Below are 24,741 nucleotides of genomic sequence, written 5' to 3' on the forward strand. Positions count from 1 at the left end.
TGCTAGGCCCCATAGATGTGCGAAATTCTCGCAATAAATGCGACGAAACGTCTCTTCCGGCAAAGTCCCTCGGCGGCAAAACCGTCCCCGCGCGGCATAACTCGCCACCTCAGAAGTCTGCGAAGGAGGCTACGACCCGCCCGACTCACGGAAAACATCAAAATGACCACTTGCGTGTAAAGACTGGCCGGCTGCCAACACACACGCCAAGCATAGCTGAGATGGTTGGACGTCATCACCACTAGCGTCTTTAAGGCCTTAAGAAAGCCGTCACGTCTTGGGGGAAGTCCAGACATCTCCGAGGAACCGCTGAGAACAGACGGAGGGCGTGCCAAGAACTTCGGCCGAAAGTTGCGGACTGGGAGGTAAGTTTTTGTGAACTTCTAAAGCAACTCGATACTGATATCGTCATTAGGAAGATGTCATCAGTATGCCCCTGCTTCACACCTTCTTTCCACGAATTTAATAGATAAGATTTTTTTACGTTATAAGTGTTTTTTGTCTTTTAAACATCACGCATTGCAATCAAATGTCGATCGCTTTATATTAACGGTAGCTCAGCTATCAAACTGGAATGTGGAAAAAGGATATTGCAGACATTACACTCATCATTTGTGGCTTTTAGCCCCACGTCGTTCCTCCAATGTGTCGTTTGATTTTGGATCCTTCGATATGCCTGTTTTCAACAACTCTGAGTACACTATCAAGCTTGTTAAGTTGTATCCAGAACCGTGCTTTATCTGTGATCAGGCACGAACCATGCTCTACTTAATTAGTAGCCTGGCCGCTAAAAGTTAACTCAATATGAACCGTAATCACGTAAAGCGAAAGCAGCCTATCTAATTTAACCTAATACATATCCGCTACCTCCCTGAATTAAACGTAAAGCGTTGAAGCTACCGGGGCCACTCGTAGCCACCTACTCGTAGTTGCGCCTAGCGCCTGTAGCGCGAATTTTATAATCTCCAAGCAGATCCCTTTCGGTGTGGCAAGACAGTATCCATTAGCCAGAGAAGGTCCGCGGCCACCGACGGTGGGGTAGCGACCAAAAAAAAACGGCCATATATAAAAAGCTAACGATCATTCCCCACAACCTCTGCTTGGAGAGTATGAATTTTAGGAATGGGAAGATCACGCCTAGCCTTGTACCTGGCATTTCAGCCATTTGACTCTAACATCTTAAAGTTGAATTTCAGTCATGTCGATACCGCCCAAACGTTGGCCTTGTCCCTGGTTCAACATCAAACAGCCTGAAGGCCTATCTATATCTGTGTTGATAAAAGTCATCATCAAACTGGTTCTAAAGGGTAAGTTCTAACATCGGGTAGAATTTGAACTTAGTCAAATTTTCGGCTATTCAAAATATGTATCGATGATGATGATAAACCCTTTATTCTAACTATTAAGTTCAAATCTGATGCCGTTAGGCAAAAACCTGGTCGTGGTAGACTAGCATTTGCGAAAGCCGAAAAACAAAAAAGAAAACGACTAAAACATTCATGCTAATATTCTTTGAAAACATCTTCGGTAAATTCTTCACGATTCTTGCAGCAGTATGATGGCTAAAACAGTCCCCAGTACAGCTTGCCCTGGCATACGGCTGGCCGGTTTGTTTCTTACATATGTATCTCTAAAAGCCATCTGGAAATAGAGTCAGTAGATTGTGCGGTGGATTGCTTTGATTTAAAACCTTTAGATCTACAGAAACGTGCTCGTAGGCACGTCGCGAGTCTTCATTTCTCCGGAGAAAAAAACAAGTCGGGAAGTGGGGGCAACGTCCGGCAGAACGTTTCAGTATGTAATCCCCAAGCAGATCTTTCCGTGGCCGCAAAAGACAGTATCAAATTGGCCAGGCAGTATCCATTAGCCAGATAGTATTCATTGGCTTCGGTGGCTAATGGACACTCCTCTGGCCAAAGGATGCTGCCTTGCCACCGTATGATCTGCTTGGAGATTAGGTGGATGGGTGGATGGATGGATGAGCGGATGGATGAGCGGATGGATAAGTGGGTGGATGGATGGATACTAGTAAAGCCAATGTAGCAGTGAAATTCAATGTCTAGTAATCACCAAATCATCAACAAACGGAAACAAGAATTCGGTTTCTAATTTTCACTCGCATCAGAATTGCTGCCTCAGATTGATACATACATACAATACGTCTTGTACGGCCTATCATGGTGAAAAGGCACCAGAGTTCAAGTCCACAGTGCGTCACGCCACACCGAGTATCAAGGCCAAGTGAATATCCATACACGGTCAACCACACGTACACGCGTGACCCGGGATGACCTGGGTCAGGGGTCAATGCTGACCCTGAATGTCACACGCGTTAGAAAAAGGTTAGATGTTTTGCGAGATGATCTTGAGATGTTTACTTTTGTCTCAAAATTTCTCGCACGTCTTCGCTTATCTCTCAAGATTCCTCTCACGCCTTCGTCTGTCCTTCGAGGATTTTCACGTCTTCACGTATCAATGACCTCAACCTCCAAAGTTCAAGGTCACGTTCCATGTAATACCCAGCATACTCTGTGGCATGCGATGACAATATCTATATCTACTTAACGATACCTATGTATATCACAATTGTTTTACCTTTGGGACTTCATAACATCGAACTTCAGTGCACAGTAAACCAGCCATTGTACATAACCCTTATGAAAATGACAGAGGGTCACCGAAATGAATGGCTGGGAATAAGATAACTTTGATATTTAACACCTATATCTACTTTTACTTATGACAAGGCAGTTTTTTTCGTTTTTCTTAATATCCTCAAGCAAATTTCAGGCACTAGACAGAGTAAGAAGCACTGAAGGCCTCCAGCCATAACCACATTTGACCTCTTCGTGTTCTTATGCCTTTCGGTCGTTCTTTGAAGACGAGATGCGTTCTGCAGACGGTGTGCACTTGTCGAGATTCACAGCTGCGAGCAAGCCCACTTATTACCTCCATGAAAATGGAGGTATTGTTTTTGGCTCGTCTGTGTGTGTGTTTGTGTGTGTGTGCGTGTGTGTGTGTATTTGTGTTTCCGCACATTTGTACCCTCATAACTCCATAACGCATTTATGGATTGTGATGATATTTGGTATGCTGGTAGGTCTCAGGAGGACGAAGGTCAATGTCAAATATGGGCCTCCTGGGGGATGGCCTTGGTACTGCAGCAGCACTTCCGGTTTAATGAGGAATCTCCTTTGTACTTGTGCTTGTGGGAGCCAACAGATGTGTGGTAGCCAACAGATGTGTGGTAATGTCGAGTCAGTGCGCTTGGGACCCGGTTTGATTAATGGGGTTCCCTCGGGGGAATAGGCGACCTATTTCAGGCTTAGGGTTAGGGTTTGTATTAGCTGTGTGTTTGAAAAACTTAGTGTACTGTGTACAAAAACATATATTTCATGGAGGTATGAAGTCTCTCGTATTCTTGTTAGCTTCTGCCAAACAGCTCCTCTATTAGCAATGGAAGTAGAGAGTTTCGTCAGAAGATGTCATGTTTTGATATTGGTGGCAAAAATGAATAAACGAATAGCAATAAATAGGCAAATGTGGTGGATACAAAGACATACATTCGTAGAGGTGAATAAATAAGCTGGTCACGGATTTTAACAATCCCGGGCCGACATTTCAACCAGCTAAATGGCTGACATCTGCACATGCCAACCGCACTGTTCTATTTAAGCAGCGATGACAGAACGTTGTTGTCGTTTACAGGAAGGCATCTCCAAACGCGTCTCCTTCTGACCGACTTCCTTCAGCAGCAACAAAATGAAGTCCTTTTTAATTGTCGGTCTGGTGTTGGTGTCGACGCTTTGTACAGGTATGGTCTTTTTATTTATTTGTTTATTTGTTTGTTTCTTTATTTATTTAGAAACCTATAAAAATACATCATGTACACACGAATTTTCCTGGAGTCACTTTCCAATACTATATACATGCACAAATAATGTTACTGACATATAGACCCAATCAAAGTGATCACAGCATATGAAAGTCCAATCAGTTTCCAACTCTAGTCCTACAGTCTGCAGTCCTCTACAGTCTGTTTTTAAATGCTGATGCTGTTGAGTTGCCGCTGATCATTAGCGAGACTGTTCCACAGGACAGGCCCTTGGTACAGCAGGCCCTTGGTACTGCAGGCCCTTGGTACTGCAGGCCCTTGGTACTGCAGGCCCTTGGTACTGCAGGCCCTTGGTACTGCAGGCCCTTGGTACTGCAGGCCCTTGGTACTGCAGGCCCTTGGTACTGCAGGCCCTTGGTACTGCAGGCTTCCCTTGAAGGATTCCACGTGTGCCTTAGGAGTGTCCAGCATGTGAGGGTCGAAACTGTAGAGCAGTTTCGTGGCAGTACGTGCAGGAACTCAGCCATTTGATTGTCCTGTTCTGCTTGTGACGTCTGCAGGCACGTTCGCCTACGAGGCAGTGGGAGAGTTGCTGGACACGGTGGGGAGACAGGTGCATCCTCGCGTCATCCCCATGCGTAACAACAGGACCGCTGTGGTGGTGGAGGTCTCCCTGACCATCTCCAGCATTCTGGCAGTGGTAAGGCAGTATTCACGGTCTCCAGAACCTAGCCTCTACCAGGCTTCGGGATCCGGCTGGAAAGAGTAAAAACACGATGGTCAAATTTGGGCCCAAATATTCCAACCTTTTAATCGAACCGAATCATGTTCGATATGACGTCATTCGAATCGAATCATGTTCGATACGACGTCAATCGAACCAAACGTTCGTTCGATCCCGGGTCACCCGCGGTCATGTACAGTAAACCCGCGACTTCAAGCCCGTTTTTACACGGGTACCGCCTAACAGTAAAAAATCAAGTTTTTCACAAATATAAACCAATTTCGGGACAGTACATCTATGCCCTGTTTTATAGTTGATATGTAACATGTAACGAAGCTACTGCCGTCATCGTGTGTGACCTTGACGATCGTAATTGTTGTTTACTGGGATATAAGTTACCCCCTGTACTTACTCACCCTGCCTGACATGCTTGCAAACATGGTATTTAAACCGCAACAAAAACAAATTCAATTTACCTCAGAAACGTTTTAAATTGTAGGCAAGACACAAATCTCGATCTGTGTCGGACGGATTTTTTAAAGATGGCGGCATTCTGGAATTATCGGTCTTTGAAGTTGAAAAAGTGCATTTTTTGGCGAATTTTTTGGCCTTAGCAACACTTTAACTTTGAAATAAAGAAAACTGTCCGACTCAAATCTTAATTTTGTTATACTGTTCCCTAAAATGCAAAAATGAGGGATTTTCTGGAAGATTTGGGGTCGGTTTAAATCAGTTGTTTGGTTATTGACGTCGATTATTCTAGAATAAGCATTCGACGCTTTGAGAGTGATTTCACCCACATTTAAGCATTGTAATAAAAACAACAACATTTTGGGGTATATGCAGTGCTGATTTTATCACATTTGGACAAGGGAATCCTCGTGAAACTGTTAATTATTGCTTAACAGAATGTTAACCGTTGAGACTGGCTCCACGGAAGCCGCGCGTGGAACCCCGGTAACCTGATACCCCTCCGTAGAATTGGAAACTTTACCCTAGAAATTGACCGCCGTGAAACTTGGCCAAATAGAGCGATAACATGCCAGGGGAGTTGGTTCGGTAGAAGAGTACAGTTTGCCGCACCCGATGTGGACCAACTCCGTCAGCATGTTATCTCTTTACTTGGCTAGTGCTAGTTTTTTTTACCCTTTGTAGCCGCCTCACGAAGCCTGGTAGAGGCTATCCAGAACAGTGCCTATCTAAATCTAGGCCTGGGATCGTCTCTGTATCTGTGCATGTATGTAGATTTGCCTCAGGCACGGTGTTGGATAGTATTACTCGTCTGTTAAATTATAGAGGAAAACCATTTTTTTCTTCTTAATAATATTTTCTCATGATGATTTTGCAAGCTTAATAAGCATGTGCTCGTTTGTTTGTTTGTTTATTTGTTTGTTTGTTTGTGTAGGACGACAAGAATCAAGAAATGAAGACGATGAGCTGGTTACAAATGGTAAGCTTACTTTTTTGCATATCAGCAAGATGCAACCGAAATAAACGTCAGCTTAACACCATCGGCATCGTTCAGTGTGCCTCATTCCTTCTGTCACTTTACCTGCCAATTTGAAACTGTATTTTGCAGCCACCGACACATCTGCTTGGAGATTAGGACAATAGTTTAACATCTGTCACGTACATGTAGATAGCGTGTAACGCCCCCCGTCCCGGTTTCCATGGTGCGTCTCCCTCTGCCCTGATTTTTGACGTTTTTTTTTGCTAGAGTTGGACTGACTACCAGCTCAAATGGAATCCGAGGGAGCACGACAATATCAAGAAGTTGAACTACCCGACTGACCGGCTGTGGATACCGGACCTGGTGCCCTACAACTCGTGAGTGAAGCTATAGTGTGCAACAAGAAGTATTTTTATTGAAGCATTCAGCCATAATTAAGAAAACGATCGAGAAACTTTAAAAACCTTCACCGACTTATTTGTGCCTTTCTCCTCCAAACTAAGACGCCTCATTGACAGCGGCATTGATACGTCTGTGAGCTGCATCGTGATGTCTAACGGGGAGGTGACGTACATCCCACGCTGGCTGACGCACACGTCCTGTGCGTTCGACGCCACGTACTACCCGTACGACGTACAGACGTGCACCGTGAAGCTGGGGTCATGGACGCACCACGTGGGGGAACTAGATCTCCGTCTCGGTAAGCTTTCATTGTGTCGACACACAAATTGTAATACTGAGCGCTGCGTCGACATCACGCTCAAGTTAGCACACTCAAGTTAGCACACTCAAGTTTTTTCAACTTATATTAATGCCGCCACCAACACAGGGGACAATACAATACTCATTTTCACCTGAGCGAAGTGAGGAAAGTCGTGTAAAGTGCCTTTCCCAAGGGCACAAGATCGGTGACATTGGCAGGATTCGAACCCGCAACCTCTTGGGTGTGAGCCGAACGCGCTACCGACTGCGCCACACGACCCCACAAAGGTCACATCATCTTTGCTGCATCCAACACTCATGCATGGCACATTTGTAGTACACACATCAAATTTTAGAGCGGTCACATTTACCTAGGTCGTATAGACGTTTTTTCAAGCTGGTTGCGACAGAACCAACCAACAACTGACAAGGATCCAGGGCAGCATGGATTTGGTACGGCAAATGCACGACTATTTCAAGAATGCCCTCAATTTCCGACTATAATATGTCACCATATGTAGAGCCCTATTAAACGGAATGGCTAAAAGATCTCACGTCTTGAACAAACCCAAAGCTCCAGGTCGGGACTCCATCTCGCTGGAACCGTTCACCGAGGATTCGACCTGGAAGATCAAGAAGACGCAGGCCAGGAGGCAGGTGATGCAGTACGAGTGCTGCCCGGAGGGTTACGTGCACGTGGACTTCTCCATCGCCCTGCAGCGCAGTCCCAGCGCCCTGCTGCAGTTCAACCTCATCGCGCCGTAAGTTGTTTCTAGCTAGTGTCGACTATCGCATTGTGAACCGTGTCTAGTCTATCTGGCTATCTGCTTCTTGCTCTTTGGTATGGGTAGCCAACATCGTCTTGCCGATGAATCTGCTGCACTGGATAGGTCAGGAAGTCAACTGCAGTTGTTGGTGTTGGTTTTAGGTACTAGTATTTGGTTTGTTGGGTGGTTAGTGTCGGTGGGCCACCTTATCCTTGAAGGATGCCAGAGTAGGGGCTGTGGCTACAGGCAGAGAGTTCCACTCAGGAATGGTGCATGGGAAGAATTGTGATATTGCATGTTATATGCACGAATGGCCATGGGTTAGAGGTTAAGAATGAGACACGGTTCTGGATTGTTTCCGCGTACTCAAGTGCGTAGATTTTCCTCTAAGACACAGTTCTGGACACGGTGGACTATTCATGAACAGAATCGTGGTTCTGGATAAAACACGTTTCTGGACACGACTTCTACATGTACCAGACGCCTTGGGCGCCTTTGTATATTTGGCACCTACACAGAGCTGTGTTTGTGTTTGGTAAGCTAAAGATAGCCTTCTTAAGCAGTTCAGTCTCAGCAGACTATCTGCGAGCCTCTGGAGTTCTACATGTTGATCTCTGGTGAGTTCTAATACAATAATAAGCGTTATGATGTTATTGTTCTTTTGTTGATATGTTTCAGCACGGTCCTCTTCCTGGCGGCCGCGGTGCTCGGGTTCTACTTGCCCTCTGACACGGGCAGCAGAACGCTGCTGGGGGTCGTCTCGCTGCTGGGGGTCACCTTGGTGTCCCTGCTCAACTACGGGAACTTCCCGCTCAGCAGCAATGCAACGACGCCCATCATTGGTGAGTGGTCACTGATGGCCATGAGTCGAGCCTTTTCATTGGGTAATAACAAAATACTGGAAATTGGGCTAATATCAAAGCCATTGAGCCACAAAGAGAATATTTTGTAATTGGAGTTGATAGGTGGTCACCAGAAACCGTATTCTACATGTACATGCTTGTCATGTGTATATGGGAAACATGATCAATGGTACCACCCGAAAACGTACTGTTTTGACATGTACAGGTTTCACTCACTGTATACTAGTACAGTACTAATCTCCAAGCAGATCCCTTTCGGTGGTAAAAAGACAGTGTCAAATTGGCCAGCCAGTATCCATTGGCCACCGACGGGTTGGTGGGGGTACGTACAAAAAGGCCATATATAAAAAGTTACCGATCATTCCCCCACAACCTCTGCTTTGGGAGTAACTGTATACATGGTCAGGTGGTCTGCCTTACGCAGAGACGGTTACGTGTTATGTACAGACATGGCAGCTGTATATTTAGGGCCAGACGGTCATAACGTCGAGATGGCCATGGTCTCCAGTAAAGGGTAAATAGTTTGACAACTGCGGGTTTGTGGGGTCGTGTGGCGCAGTCGGTAGCGCGTTCCGCTCAGACCCAAAAGGTTGCGGGTTCGAATCCCGCCCATGTCACCGATCTTGTGCCCTTGGGAAAGGCACTTTACACGACTTTCCTCACTTCGCTCAGGTGAAAATGAGTATTGTATTGTCCCCTGTGTAAGTGGCGGCATTAATATAATTATAAGTTGAAAAAACTTGAGTGTGCGGGTTGAACTATCCCTTTCCTCCGTTCCAGGCCAGTTCTACGCCCTAGCCGTGATCCTGGTGGGGCTGTTCACGGTGGTGACCATCGGGCTGTGGGGTATCCACCACCACGCGGCGGACCTGAGCCCCGTGCCCGGCTGGCTCAGGGCCGTCCTGTCCGGGCTGGCCAGGGTCTGCTGTATCCGCTACCCGGCTGCAGAAACCGACAAGGACGGGGCTCCTCTGGGTAGGTCTTTTTCATTATTTTTCCAGATTTTTCTATCCGAATCCTCGTGTCCCTTTATCTCTCTCCTTCTTTCTTTGGAGTTACCCGCTACCCGGCTACCTCTGCCCTCTACAGAGATAGGCTTTCTCTTTTCTATCCGAATTCTTGTCTCTCTCTGTCGTCTCTCTCTTTCTCTTTCTCTCTCTCTCGTCACTCTCTCTCTCTCTCCTTTCTGTGGGGCTGTGGGGCATCCACCACCACGCGGCGGATCTGAGCCCTGTGCCGGGCTGGCCAGGGTCTGCCGTATCCGATACCCGGCACAGGCCACCGACAAAGACGGAGCTCCTCTGGGTAGGTCTTTTTCATTAGTTTTCCAGAGGGAGATTTTCTCTTTTCTATCAGAATTCCCGTCTCCCTTTCTCTCCTTCTCTCTCTGTTGCTCTCTTTCTCTCTCCTAGCTGTTAAGCTAAATGTGGATCCTAACAAAGTCAAAGCTCTGTCTATCCCCCTCTCTCTGTTTCTGTCTCTCTCTCTCTCTCTCTCATTCTTTGTTTGGGGTCTGCTGTATCCGCTACCCGGTTGCCGCAAACGACAAGGACGGTGCTCCACTGGGTAGGTCTTTTTCATTATTTTTCCAGAGGGAGACTTTCTCTTTTCTATCCGAATTCTCGTCTCCTTTTCTCTATCCTTCTTTCTTTGGAGTCTATCTGTTGTATCCGCTACCCTGCTGCCTCAGTTTCTTCTCCAGAGGCAGGCTTTCTCTTTTCTATCCGAATTCTTGTCTATCTCTCTGTCGTCTCTCTCCTCTAGGTACTTACTTACTTACAAATCAATCCAGAAAGTCTCCTCCGTGGCCCATCGTAGCTCGCGTCATGTAGGTTAGTGTTAGTGACACTGGGAAGTAGGTGACTCTGGGTAGCTCCTATAGATATATTAACTCTATTTTTTGTTACAGATTAAAATAGTTCCTGATTAACTTAGCTTTCAAAGTCTCCCCCCTCTTTTGGTGCCTCCCCACAAATGTCTTCTGCAAAAACATCAACAACTCATAAAAAATCAGGTCACTTCAAATCCTCTTGGTATTTCAATTTCTTCGGGTGTAAACTTATTACTTCATTTAAGTGTGTATATTTACTACTTGGACGTTTATGTTTATTTTGTGTTCTGGGCCCACCTCTAGATTAACTGACTGTTGGTTGTGTCTAGGTTCCATCGCGACCGGAGACGGCCCGGCTGAGGGCGGCGCCGCCTCGACAGTTACCGAGATCAAGAAGCTGAAGTGCATGCAGGACATTCTGCAGGTCGGTTTTAGTAGTATTGAAGAAACTTTACTGACTCAAGAATAAGTACAGTGACTTTCATGAGACCACACAACTATACAAGAGGCACCTTGACCGGATACCCACGCCATACCCACGACTGTGAAATAGCAAAAAAATCAAGCTGATTTCGGCATAAATAGAGTTAGTTCCAATGCCTTCAACAGTAGATGTTTATTAATATTCTTCGCATATTTTAACTTCGTATAAAACAATGCGAGACATCACAGTGTCCTACCAAATTTCAGCGGTAAATACTTCCCCTTGGTTTGAAATCTACCTGTCAGAAGTTACTTCTGGCTTGTTCACTACAAGGTTTCTCTCCTACGGTGATTTTGGACGGCTGCCTACGGATTATGAAGACTAAAAGGGCCTGATTACGCCGAAGCCTTACGAAAAAGGAGAAGTAGGCCCTCCTTCTAGGCCAGTTGAAAGTACGCCAAACTATCTCTTTGGTTGTCACTGTCAATTAAGAAACAACAACTATTGATATTTCCCAATTTGGTTTGAAATTTCATGTTTTTTCTTCCCTCCAGAACGTCCACGCCATCGCCCAGACGATTGACGAGCAGTCCAAGAACACTGCCAACCAGCGGGACTGGAAGAACGTGGCGCTGGTCATCGACCGCGTCCTGCTGACGGCCTTCATCCTCACCGCGCTCATCGGCACCCTCGCCATCCTGCTGCAACTGGCCTGAACCGGTTTTGTCCGGTCACTGCTGGTTTGAACCAGTTTTATCCGGTCACTACTGGTTTGAACCAGTTTTATCCGGTCACTACTGATTTGAACCAGTTTTATCCGGTCGCTACTGGTTTGAAGCAGTTTTGTCCGGTCGCTACTGGTTTGAACCAGTTTTATCCGGTCACTGCTGGTTTGAACCAGTTTTATCCGGTCACTACTGGTTTGAACCAGTTTTATCCGGTCACTACTGATTTGAACCAGTTTTATCCGGTCACTACTGGTTTGAACCAGTTTTATCCGGTCGCTACTGGTTTGAAGCAGTTTTGTCCGGTCGCTACTGGTTTGAACCAGTTTTGTCCGGTCACTACTGGTTTGAACCAATTTTATCCGGTCGCTACTGTTTTGAACTAGTTTTATCCGGTCACTACTGGTTTGAACCAGTTTTATCCGGTCACGTCTGGTTTGATCTAGTTGTACGTGTAACTGCAAGTTGCTGAAACCACTTGACACTAGTTTCACCCAACATCTCAGTGCCATCCTTCTTTAACTGCATACCTATTCTGGTTGCTACTGGTTTGATCCAGTTCTATTTGGTCTCTACTGGTTTGATTTAGTTTTATCCATGGTTGCTACTGGTTTGATCCAGTTCTATTCGGTCTCTACTGGTTTTATCTAGTTTTATCTGGTTGTAGCTGGTTTGATGCAGAATTGGACCTGACTGCAACCTGTGGAAACTGGTTGGCAACGGTTTTCTAAAAGTGTGTGGTGTTTGCAGTGATACAGATTAGCTAGTATAGACAATAAAACAACGTGTCTGAAATGTAACGTTAACACAAATGTTACTCTGTTAACACCCGTGTATCTTTAGTGTACATTTGTAACATAAGCATATCCTAACTGGAAGCAGGAGTAATGGAGGTGGACGGGTGTAAAACCTTTTCCAAAACTTTATGTTTCGAAAGAGGTCATGTTACTGCCAAGAAATTTTGACAACAAACTGCCGGCCTTGTAGTTTGTATAGAGTTATAACAACAGCCATGAAACTGTGTGAAAAAAACGCATTATTTTACATTTCTATATTTGATACATACATAATTGATATTACATAATTTAACAACTAAGGTTTATTTTGGGGGACTCAGCAAAAGAAACTGTCAACTTTTTGTATTGTAAGTAACTTTATTTGCTTATTTTGTTTATGTTCATGTATGACAATGGGTACTTCCATACTTCTATGTTTGAAACACTGACAGCAATAAAGCCTTTTAACTTACGATAATTATCTTTGAAATATTACTTTATATTCCAGACAGTATATTCATTTACAACAAAAGTATTTAGCTTTTATGTGGCCTTCTTCTAAAATGAAACAAGATACAGGAACAGTGCAATGAGCAAACGAGTTGAATAAATACACTGAACAGAACTGAAGTTTGCATCAACCAAACTTTAGTACTATATTGGAAGTATGAATCGCGACTGTGAACAGACGTGCTAGACTGGTATTTCATTGGCTGTTGATAAAAGTAAACCAGTCTACTACTACTACTACTGCTACTTCCAACTTATCTTCTACCTACTGCTACTGACATGCAACATCCATCAGCTGTGACAGTCCAAGAAGCGCCACCTTGCAGAATACTTCCAAACTGCAGGCAGTGCTGCAGATCATGCCACCTTCTTGTATTGAATGGACAGGTGGTGCTGTGCAGGGGTGGTTGCACTGGTCTCCATGTGAACCACCTGTTCTAGCGTGTCCGGATCCACCAGCCGAAATGTTCTCTGGATCTGTGAAATCAACAACTGATGAGCAATCATGAAGGAAAACAATCATATTCTTCAAACAAATAAGGTCAATGACCTAAACCAGACGTCTGTCATCATGGTAACTAGTGTTGCCAGGGCTACATCATGCTGCAATTTTATAGCAGGAGGAATCTAGACTCCTGTCACCATATACATGTATATGAAATTCATGTGTTTGAGTAAGAATTAACAGAGCAGACCATATGCGAAGGAAAACATTATGAATTTGCTTTGCAATTGTTACCTCTCTAGTTATGATTCTAAGTTGTTAACTACTACTAAGAATGATGGGGGATTGCCTTAATTATCTGTGAATAGTGTAGAGCCATGAAAACATTATACAATCAATCAATTGACCATTCAATAAGTGCCAATCAATCCATATGACCTTGGTGACAGCTGGGTCCTTGCCGAAGGTCATCCTCCCTATGGTGTGAGATTCCAGGGTGATCTCCTGACCTTTGACCTCCCCCTCAGACAGTTCGACTATACCTGTAAAACAGGTGCAGAAGTTTGTGAAAACCAGCCAAGAAAAAAGATGGCTGGCCTAAAGGATATTAACGTTAACCTTTAGCACACTGAAGCAGCTCTTTGGCTACCAATTCTCTATTGGTTAGGGGGTTAGGCAGCAGCGAGAAGGTTAACCTTTAGCAAAGTGAGGTAGCCATTTGGCTACCAAATGCAATTTTCTTTTGAATTATACCTTGGCTATAGAGTTAGGCAGCAGGGAGAAGATTAACCTTTAGCACACTAAAGTAGCCCTTTGGTTAATATTTCTTTATTGCCTGTCAAAAATATTGGTCACAGATAGAGATAGGCAGCAGGGAGAATGTTCAACAGACCTTTAGCACACTGAAGTAGTGGTTTGGCTACCTATTCTCTATTGCTTACAGGGTTGAAGGTAGCGCAATGACAACCAAGAAGAACTGACCAACATTCTGTGTGTTGACCATGGCCAGGTGGCTGGTGCCAGGTTGGATTTTTAGGAATCCTTTTTCTCTGTGGAGCGGCTTCCCAGTCTCATAGTGGGAGGAGTTGAACCTGAAACATGGCAAACAAAGTCATCTTCCTTCATTTTACACCTTGGAGAGTGTCCAAGGTAGAGCTGGATGGACAACATAAGGGAGGACTTCCACCACCTAAACCTTCATAATATCAACCCACAGAACAGAGGCAAATGGCAGGCTGCAGCTGCCATCAAGCCTCAGCATCAGTGTGCGAGCACGTCTAACCCTCAGAAAACGGGAACAACAGACAATGAACAGCATAGTGAGTGAGTGAGTGAGTGAGTGAGTGAGTGAGTGAGTGAGTGAGTGAGTGAGTGAGTGAGTGAGTGAGTGAGTGAGTGAGTGAGTGAGTGAGTGAGTGAGTGAGTGAGTGAGTGAGTGAGAGAGCGAGTGCGTATCTAACTGAGCAACTTCAAGTTCAACTTGCGTTTCTAATGGCCCCATATTAATCAGTTGATGTTGATAATTTTTCCAAGTTTCACATAAGTTGTTACTTACGAGAATTCCAGGTTTGGTTGCCCCACGTGGTCGAACTTGACCTCCTCCTTGTACTTGAAGTCCTTGATGGTTGGGTAGTCTCCTGTCCCCTCCTCCCCTCGCCAGGTTCCCACCAGCCAAGCCAGCGGTGTCAGGGCTTCATGCAGGGGTGGTGCTGCTGGGGAAAGAGGTTATAAAGATTTGAACATACGCAGCCTTATGTGTATCTTCACTAGCCTGTGTACCATTCGTCTTTGTTATACCACTCTGCTATAAAAAAATGATTTTTAGTACCCAGGCTATATTTTCAAACTTCGGTCTCTAAGTGTTCCTGCACGGTAAAACGCATGTTTGTTCATTTGGCCCTATGCACCGCTCCGCGACTGTTGTTAGGGCTAATGTAAAAGACTGCAAGCAAGAGAAGCCCTGCAACAGTCGGCGCGGCTAGTGGGGATCCCAGTTCTCTAGTAATATATAATCTAAGTAATCTATAATAGTTACACTTAGATGGGACTGCACATTGAGACAAATAGACGATAAAGAAGTACATCGACGAGCAACATAAAGGAGTTGAGAATAAAAATGGCAGGAGTGATGTTTATTTCGAAACAATACTGCTTTGTTTCTCTGTGTCAGTATTGTTTGTCCAAGGTAAATTTGCCAAGGTCAACCAAGGACGTGCAACTTTCATGTAAACGGTGTAACGTCATACACTAGCTAGTACTGCACAGCTCATACTCCAGGTTCGGAAAAGCAATAATTATTGATCAAAATCAATGACTATCATTTTCAGCACTGAGACTTTATATTCTACTTCCTACAGACCTTACCTGTTGAGGATGACATACTCTTATTCTTATCTAATCTTCCACACGTGCTTTTCTTTACAAAACACTTGGTTTGGATGCTCCGGATTCTAGACACTGTCCGCACTTCCGGGTTCCGCAGGGGATGACGGGACAGGTCGATTTCGTCATCGCCTTTCGTGCCATTTTCTAACACGGCCGTCCATTGGTTAATAGTCTGCTGTTTGGAAGGATTCGACCAATCAGAGATCGTGTGAGGAAATCGAGCATACGCATGCGTATTTGCCATTGTTATTGTGTCGAACTGGGTGAGAATGGAGCTCTCAGGCGGGATGCACGCAGGTACGGACATACAGACCTTCATTTTCTCTCTCTACCGCCGATTTTCGGCACCTAGAAACGACAAAACTCATAATACAAACTCTGGAGAACTGTGTCTTGCGTTTGCCAGCCTTTCGTAGCTCGAAATGTGGCGATATTCGCCGAAATCCACACCCGGAAGTGCGGACTGGTCGATGGTCCGAGAATCAGCTGATCTGTAGTTTTGGGGCAAAAAAATCTGAAGAAAAATTATCTACTTTAAAACTGTTTCGTTTAGCTTAATGAAGGTTTGACATGGATACAGATATAAAGAATAGTCACTCTTACTTTTCTATATAGGTTGACAACAGCACTGTTCCTGTTTTGTAGTCTAGAGGCCCCTTTATAAGCAGTTCATATAACATTTTCAAGTCCCCTTAGGCTTTTATTTGTTGACGGAGCGCGGAGTTCTGTGAAGGCATAGTCAGGTGACCCAAGACCGGCGTCTCACAAGATTATGAAGTCATCTTGAGTCACTGAGACGTTTCTAGAAGTAGCTGTTGCGGCTATAAGACTTAGTAAGAGATATGTTGAGACACGCCAACAAGTATGACGTGTCCAACCGAAAGTGAATGGAATTTGCAGAACTACACTCATGATCAGGTCGGGATGTTCCAAAAACACATCAAAACAGGAGGCATTTTTTACTTGACATTTTATAATCGTGCAGGTTTGATTGGCCGAAAGTTTTACAACAGAATAGCCTTTGTGTAAGAAACAGGAGCATATGGTCTAGTGGTTAGGATTTGGCGCTCTCACCACCAAGGCCCGGGTTCGATTCCCGGTGTGGGAACCACTGTAAGAAACAGGAGGAGACAGTAAAAACCCTTCTGGTCCCTGGCCGGGGTTCGAACCCACGACCTCCCGGGCACCAGAGCTTCATAACCAGACACTCTAACCTCTCCGCTGAAAGGTCTAGACCCATTTGCCGGATTTGTTGGTAGCGCCTATAAACCCCCCACTGTTACAATTATAGGTTTATGGCCATCTACATTCTAGGGGGTGATTATACTATAATATTACCTAGTCTTTAATGTGGGGGTCTGCTCTTAATAATGATATACCTCTTATCAATGATAGGAGGAAGTCAGAAAAATTCTCAACCACAACATCAAAGGTTGAAGATTATATCTGTTATCCCCAGTTGTCTTTTATCCAACAGAAACAAATTCCATATAAGGATTCTCCTCTGACATTTATGAGGGCCTGCAAGCCCTTTTTCGTAAGGCGTAATCAGGCCGTTTTAGACTTCGTAATTCGTAGGCAGCCTCCGCAAAAATCAACGTAATTCGTAATTGGACGTTAGCCGAAAATCGTAAAGTCGTAATCAGCTCTGGGACTTTAACGTAAATCGTAATAGGCGGCGAAAATTTTGCGTAATTCGTAATCACTACCCCCCCTTGCAGGCCCTCATTTATACACTAACTGTCCCAGGCCTTTGAAAGGATACTAGTAGTCATTTCTGCATTTTAGAAGCAACATGGCCTGTTGTAACATATAAAAGTGACATATCCCGAACATACTAGTAGAGTTTCTGTTCTGGGATAGTTACTGAAGAAGCTACGACAAAGCAAGTTGTGCCCTGAATTACTAGTAGTACAGTTTGTACAGTGGTGTTTGGAGATCTATGGTTGGACAGTGTGGGACCACATAGCTATGTGTATGTGTGTTAATTATTTTAATCACAACATAAATGACGTGAAACTGGTCAAATCTACTATTCATGTATAATTAGAGGTTTTCTGTTAATTATTCTGTTGCAGTGTGCGTGACCTATGAAGCCGGTGCAATCCAGTTTGAAGAGTTTCCCAAGACTAAAGAGCCTGCCTGGATTCTGGGGGTCGGGTACAACACTGTTAGTGGTAAGACAGTACATTTTCATTCTAACACACTGGAAGGTAGCATAAACACTTTTGACACATAGACTAGAGTTTTAAAATTTCAAAGATTAACTGATTACCACTTCTGCTATGTTAGACAGTGCTAATGAAGAGAATATCAACCACAGTACAGGAACAACATGTATTTAGGTAATTGCATTACTAGTACACTACACTGTATTAGCAAATTAACAGCTCAACTACTGAAGAAGCTAGTCACAACAAAAGCAGTTGGGCAGACTCAATCAAGTGTCCAAACGGAGCATAATGGTAGTACTAAGAAATATGCAGCTCCAGTGTCTTTAATGCTGATGAATGTCTTTAATAAGGCATTGTCATGGAGCGAAGCTCAAGTCAGTTATCATTTAACCGTCCTCATGTATCTACTGGATGAGACACATTTATTTAGTGGGTCTAAATCTCTGTATCTTATTTTTGTTCCCAGATCGGCAGGAGCTTCAGAATGACATCAGTTCCAGACTTTGGTTCACCTACAGGAAGAACTTCACACCTATAGGTACGTAGTACAATTAACAAATGTAGAACACAATTCTGTTTTGTTAGGCAGTTTTACACATTATCATTTTGTGATGATACTAGTTTTGCAAAAGGTTTTTGGACAGACCAACTATTCAGTTTTTTTTTTACACATTGTACAAAAAAGATGATACTTGTTTAAATACAAAAGTTCTTCAAATTTATGATGTCACGTTGATCCCTTCATGTACTTCATGGGAGGGGGTTGTACTAGTAGGATTTACATGATACATGTACTCAGAAAAGGGATTTTTTCCCCAGGAGGTACAGGCCCCATGTCAGACCAGGGTTGGGGCTGTATGCTGAGATGTGGACAGATGATGCTGGGACAGGCTCTGGTCTGCAGACACCTGGGTCGGGACTGGAGATGGAACCCTGCTGCCTACGATAACGACTACACAAAGGTGGGCTGTGTTTCAGCCATGTATGTGGCTTGCATCTGTATCTGTATAGCGTAACACACAAGCTTGGCAGGCACGCAGCTGGCTACATTACATCGATCGACTTGTTACACCTAACCCTTGAACATTGTGTAAAGCTATCTAATGACAATGCCCCTACTGTACTTGGTGACAGCAAGTTCCACTCTGCAAATAGTTCTAGGAAAGAATAAATTCTTGAACACCTCAATCCTTGGTTGATAACTCTGTGTTAAAGACAATGTTCAAGAACAAATTTTACAATAGCTACTCATAATGACTGTGCAGATAACCAATGCTAAGATTTCTGTACCTACAGATTCTGCAACTCTTCCTGGACAAGAAGGACTCCTGTTACTCCATACATCAAATTGGTGAGTCTAGTAGTAGACATTCTGACTTTCTAGTAGGAAATATCAGACTTTTTAGTGAGAAAATAAGGACATGTCTACGTACTGTTGTACTATTTATCAATGAATTTTTCAACATCTCAGCCATTAACAATCATTGGCTTTGTCTTAAAGGGAACAAAGCTGACCTTTGTTGACATATTGAAATTGAATGCAGTTATCCCTTATAACTTTGTATGCATTTTGTACTTTAATTTCTCCTTTGCAGCCCAAATGGGAGTGAGTGAGGGCAAGTCAGTAGGGCAGTGGTTTGGCCCAAACACTGTCGCACAAGTGCTCAAGTGAGTATGGAATTTATCCCTTGTTGAGAACCAGTAAGAAGAAAAAAATAATTGTGAACCAGTCTTTCAATTTGCTGTATTATGTATGTCTTTGCAAGAATAAACCAGTCATACATGTATACACTCGCACTTTACGTGGTGCTGGTAGAGAGGTGTTCAAGGTACCCAATGTCGGATTTTTAATAGTATGTTGTTATGGTCTTCATGTTCTCACATGTTTCTTTTTGAAATGCTGATGGAGAGTGGTTTTCTCCCCACAGGAAACTGGCTCTGTTTGAAGACTGGAGCTCATTAGCTATTCACGTTGCCATGGACAACACAGTCATCATCGATGATATCAGTGAGTATTTTAGTTTTGTGGCAGGTAGTTCCCCAGCTTTGCAGTGACTTGTGCAAACATTTGAAATGGTCTCTTTTTTACTCAAGATAAATTGGTTGCCTTTTTTAGGCAGCCAAATGTTTCCCACAAATCTGACAGTTTACTTGAAAAATAGATATAGATAAGCCACCGGGTGGCCCAAAATCTAATTATTTCTAGGTCTCAACAAGACCTATCCTCCTATCAAGTTTCATGACAAAGCTTCTTTATCGTTAGCATTATCGTGCTAAACCACACATACAAATACACACAAAAATACACACACACAAACATTTCATACATACACACAAATGCTAGGGAAAACATAACCTTCTTGGCAAAGATAAAAAGCTGATTATACCTTACAGAAACAAACATCTAAATAACTTCACTTCACCACTAAATCTCTCCCCAGAAAAGTTGTGTAGATCGGCCAGACAGCCGACGTCGTCACAAGTCACCAACTCCTTCCTGTGTAACGGAGTCTCCAGCGAACAGCAGACCACAGCCAGAAGCCGCAGTCCATTGCCATGGCAACCACTCATGCTGATCATCCCCCTGAGGCTGGGCCTCAGCGAGCTCAACCCTGTCTATGTGGATTGTTTAAAGGTATTCATGTAATGTTTCAGTAAGGGTGCATGCCCCAAGTCTTCTGCAACAGGAGTCTGTGGTACAAGACTGTAGTTGCTTTTAGGGTGGAAAACATGACTCTCTAAACGTTGTGTTGCACAGGGCTGTTATTTTTAGTACAAAGACTAGCAAACTTGTTAGATTTGCCCATTGGTCCTCCCCCCAAAAATGTTTTCTTCATGCTACAGGTTTTAAATCATTATTATATAATTGCAGCTATGTAAACCAAGCCAATGAGTTTATAACATTATATTTTGTGTAGGACAACTAGGGAGATGTGCATATAAACCAGTGATGTCAGAATCTCCGTTGAAATAGTGAATGTTGATTAGTGCTTTTCTTTAATCTTAACTATTTGCTCTGTATTTTCAGGCATGTTTTACCCTGAGACAGACACTGGGCATGATAGGAGGCAAACCCAACCATGCACACTACTTTATAGGCTATGTAGGTAGGTAAAAAAAAAATTCTATACTGTACAATGTACATACATTTTGTACATGATGTACATGTATCATACCTGTACCCATTGTGATTTTATGATCATATCTTATGAAGTTAAGCCTTGTTGTTGTTGCCTTAACTTGTTTTATTTTTCCGCTGATGTTCCTTAGGTAACTCGCTGGTATACCTGGACCCCCACACCACTCAGCCAGCAGTAGAGTTTGAGGGAAATGTTGTTGTTGTTTTGTTATTTGTTATTTTCACCTGGTTGTTTATATTTACAGGTAACTCCCTGGTATACCTGGACCCCCACACCACACAGCCAGCAGTAGAGTTGGAGGGAAATGTTCCCATCCCAGACTCCAGTTTCCACTGTTCTCACCCCAGCCGTATGAACATACAGGACCTCGACCCTTCCATTGCACTGGTGAGAAATTTTACAAAGTTTTAGACAAGTCTAAGGCCACATGGTGGTTAGAGATCCCTTTTTGGGAATTAGAAAAAGAAAGCCTTTGGTTGTCTCCTAGGCTTGCCTCAAATTATAACCCCTCAATTACTCAAATTGACAAACAGTAAAGAGGGAACGAATAGGAGAGGCAAGAAAAAGGAAAAATTCCTTTTGCTTTGCAGGGAGTCATAAAAATTACATGTAAAACATTCTCAATGTTTCTACAGTGTTTTTTCATTTATAGATAGAATATCCAACGCCCATAATAGAGTTATAACATGCCTTTTGATATCCAAATTAATATATGTTTGTTAGTAGTCTGTATGTATGTAGTACATATTATGTTTCTGAAATGAAATTCACTTCCATTCTCCTCCCAGGGTTTTTTCTGCCAGGATGAGGCAGACTTTGCGGATCTGTGTGACAGCCTGAAGAGACTGATCATCGGGCAGAAAACTCACAACGCCATGTTTGAGCTGGTACAGAGCAGACCGGCACACTGGCCGCCCTACGTACTGCCTACAAGGCCAGACGGGACCAAAACAGGTGAATAGTACACACACATACACACACACACACACACACACAGATAACTCACAACGCCATGTTTGAGCTGGTGCAGAGCAGACCGGCGCACTGGCCGCCATACGTACTGTCTACAAGGCCAGACGGGACCAAAACAGGTGGAAAAGCAAGACTGTATTACCTGTACTGTAGCTATATCTGCAGTCTTAAGATCATGCACTAACACATACATGTAAACATACACACACATATACACACACATGTGCGTGCGCACACACAAACACACACACAGTCACACTAACACACATGGGAATGGTGTTGGTCCTGTCCTTGGTGCTGAACCCCTGGTGCCCATGATCATAGAAATGTTGATGTGTGAATTCTATGTCCTTTTTGATAACAAATCAATTTCAATTTTCAATTTGTCTTTTCCAGATTTCACATCCCTGGATTATGACCAGGAAGGTGACAGACAATACGACTCAGATGAAGAATTTGAGATCCTATGATGATTTTTTTTTACTTCTGCTGCATCTGGAAAATGGACTACAATGTACATCATTACATCATACTAGATAGACTAGTTCTGAAGTACTTTGAATTTCCTTGTTAAGTTTCAGCTAACACACAGTACAGACAGATTATTGAAGAAAAATAGGAAAACATGTTCTCGAATCTTCACAACATGGGACGAAAGTGGAACAGCCAAAATGCCTTGCTTCTGACCCTGGACTAGCTCAAGTGAATATATACGTAAGGAAATGCTATCTGTACAGCTGGAAATATTGTGAATAAATACTCAAAGGTACACAGCTCTTCTGTGGAAAGCAACATCAGCTAAAGGGAAGATGTGCTCTAGTTTTAAAACAGCTCTGCTGTTTCAGCATACAATATTTGGCCATTGGATTTTGCCTTAATGTCTAAAAAAAAAGCTCAACTTGGGAATCTTTAGTTGCTAATTGTGCAACATCTTTGTAAATGTTTAAAGGAGCAACTCCCAAAAGATGTACAAGAAATTATATTCCATACCTCTACAATTAGATGTTTTCAGTTAGGTTTTTAGTTATGATAGTTGTTACTTTTATCTCTTTTTCGATTATTTTTGTTTTTGTTAGTAATACATGTATATGATATTTGTTTATGTATGGCAACATGCAAACTAATATAGACTGTATTTAACAAGAAGTCTCGACAATGTAAAGCTGGAAGTATTGAGTTTTAATATCCTCAATGCTGAGAGAATGCTTTAAATTTGTACTGGTTACAGCCAAAGTCAGCATGGAGATCATTTTTGTTATCATTATCAAAAGAATTCAACTTCAATTCACCAAAATTTCGAGCAGACCTGGGGTCACTTTCCTGAATTATGGCATTAGCGTGATGTAGTCAGGCTATGGGTCATAATGCTATGTACAAATGTAGTACAAATTTACATGCCAGTAACATTATCATTGGGGCAAATGTACATATACACACAAATTACATTGTATTTAACTGTGACATCTGTACAGTTAACACTATTGAATTGAACCGAAACAGTGAACCGATTTACATTACATTTTAGATGTATGTATCATGAAGTACATTACATTTTAGATGTTATGTATAAGTTATTATTTGCTTCATATTATTATACAGTGTAAATGCAAAATGTCGGAGAAAGAACATTAAAATGTGCTCATTTTTGTCACAAAGTCTACTGTTTGATTGTTAGTATAATTAACTTATAGTTATGTTTACAGAATATGATTTTGCTCAGTTTCCTCCTCTCCAAATGCAAAAGGTCAATGACCTGAACCAGACCTCCGTCACCATGGTAACTAATGTTGGGTTACATCATGTTGCAATTTTATAGCAGGAGGGATTTAGACATCTGTCACCATATACATAATTGTATAATTATGAATGTGTTCGAGTAAGAATTAACAGAGCAGACCATATGCGAAGGTAAACATAATTATGCATTTGCTTTGCAAAAGTAGCTCTACCACACAAAACACTGCAATCACACACAATTGTATTTCATAGAATTTATTTTTCTGTCAGTACTACATTTAAGTCCTACTAGTGCATCTGAAGACAACATAATTCCTTGCACTGCATAGTCTCTATCATTCGTTTCTAGAGAAGCTTCGGGACAACACTAAAACATGGGTAAAACAATAACAAACATCCTATCGATGGTTTATACGCTGCAGGAGTATAACAACAACATTGCGGGAATGATTTGAATGACAATGGAGATGACAGGCTGCATTTACTTACAACAGCCAAGCTTTCTTTTGCCTAATGCACAATAAGAGCCAAGCTATTCCATTATACAGATACATGTACATGTGTGCATGTATACAGTATAGTACTATGGCCAGAAGGCTTTTAGTTTGTGCCATTGCTGGCCATATGATATAGCCAAGTCCATAGCTGTTGTGAGGACTATCATCATGACTTAAGAAGCTCTTAGAATGCTGTGTCTTGAGTTACATACAAGAAGGTGCAAAAACTTAACATAGAACAGCAAACATGCACTCACACTGTCATGGTTACTTGTACATGGAATTGGGAACGTTCACAGTGATGTATAATATCTGTTTGCTTCTCTTTAAAGGCATTCGATGTTCTAGCCAAAATCGTAAACCTGAGTTACATTTATACAGCCAAGTAAACTTTATTCTGCACAACACACTTAGTCTAGTATGTTTCACAACTCGCAGAATTCTTCATTTCTAAAAACGCCAGAAGCCTTGCTAGATGTCTACTGGTAATAACACATGCAACACAAATATCATCAACATATTCATTTCAATACTGTTCAAGTCTTTATGATAGCGTACAATAATTACATTAATTATGGCAAGATTAAATGGCAAATTTTCCAACCCCTCCCCCAATTTCATTTCAACATACATATCCCCTGCATCAATTTTACTTACAACTTAAAAACCTGGACATATTTTTAACAATTGGCTGTATATTAAAGCTTTCTTACTGACAGCATATCTAAGCAGTATCTGATTTTCTGGTGATGACTTTTAATGTAATTAAATCCTCTTAATCTAG

The 24,741-nt window shown here is 42.8% G+C and overlaps 2 protein-coding genes, 1 non-coding gene and 1 pseudogene across 4 annotated transcripts; 3 read left to right on the forward strand and 1 right to left on the reverse strand.

The window, feature by feature from the left end:
- Positions 1–216: 216 nt before the first annotated feature.
- On the forward strand, positions 217–11,312 carry LOC109485730 (annotated as a pseudogene).
- Trnal-cag lies at positions 8,886–8,958 on the forward strand. The gene has a single exon. It is a non-coding gene; the product is annotated as a tRNA-Leu (tRNA).
- A 1,494-nt stretch (positions 11,313–12,806) lies between the features above and the next one.
- Positions 12,807–15,528, reverse strand: LOC109485725 (THAP domain-containing protein 4-like). Of its 2 annotated transcripts, none has more exons than XM_019789391.1 (5): positions 15,417–15,528; positions 14,608–14,761; positions 14,034–14,143; positions 13,491–13,594; positions 12,807–13,084 (listed from the first exon to the last, which is right to left on the reverse strand). In XM_019789391.1, the coding sequence occupies exons 1-5, from the start codon at positions 15,430–15,432 to the stop codon at positions 12,965–12,967; spliced, it is 504 nt and encodes a 167-aa protein (XP_019644950.1). In that variant the 5' UTR covers positions 15,433–15,528; the 3' UTR covers positions 12,807–12,964. The 2 variants fall into 2 exon arrangements, with proteins under 2 accessions (XP_019644950.1, XP_019644949.1); XM_019789390.1 differs by having other exon boundaries at positions 14,608–14,764.
- A 152-nt stretch (positions 15,529–15,680) lies between these two features.
- On the forward strand, positions 15,681–22,864 carry LOC109485816 (cysteine protease ATG4A-like). Its single transcript, XM_019789496.1, has 12 exons — positions 15,681–15,734; positions 17,516–17,614; positions 18,078–18,149; positions 18,431–18,573; positions 18,908–18,962; positions 19,207–19,279; positions 19,540–19,619; positions 20,053–20,246; positions 20,640–20,718; positions 20,996–21,138; positions 21,540–21,705; positions 22,120–22,864. The coding sequence occupies exons 1-12, from the start codon at positions 15,707–15,709 to the stop codon at positions 22,191–22,193; spliced, it is 1,206 nt and encodes a 401-aa protein (XP_019645055.1). The 5' UTR covers positions 15,681–15,706; the 3' UTR covers positions 22,194–22,864.
- Positions 22,865–24,741: the final 1,877 nt, after the last annotated feature.

Source organism: Branchiostoma belcheri, unplaced genomic scaffold (genome assembly GCF_001625305.1).
Source record: "Branchiostoma belcheri isolate BF01 breed outbred unplaced genomic scaffold, Haploidv18h27 scaffold78, whole genome shotgun sequence".
Classification (NCBI taxonomy): domain Eukaryota; kingdom Metazoa; phylum Chordata; class Leptocardii; order Amphioxiformes; family Branchiostomatidae; genus Branchiostoma; species Branchiostoma belcheri.

What these genes read in the sequence shown, in the direction of transcription:
- LOC109485725 (XM_019789390.1), bottom strand. An exon ending in GGTCAACACACAGAATGTTG is followed by an intron (nt 13,595 to 14,033) that starts GTCAGTTCTTCT and finishes CCTGTTTTACAG; the next exon opens with GTATAGTCGAACTGTCTGAG. An exon ending in AGGACCCAGCTGTCACCAAG is followed by an intron (nt 13,085 to 13,490) that starts GTCATATGGATT and finishes TTGATTTCACAG; the next exon opens with ATCCAGAGAACATTTCGGCT.
- LOC109485816 (XM_019789496.1), top strand. Translation starts at nt 15,707, where the DNA reads ATGGAGCTCTCAGGCGGGATGCACGCAG. An exon ending in ACGATAACGACTACACAAAG is followed by an intron (nt 18,574 to 18,907) that starts GTGGGCTGTGTT and finishes CTGTACCTACAG; the next exon opens with ATTCTGCAACTCTTCCTGGA. An exon ending in TCTATGTGGATTGTTTAAAG is followed by an intron (nt 20,247 to 20,639) that starts GTATTCATGTAA and finishes CTGTATTTTCAG; the next exon opens with GCATGTTTTACCCTGAGACA.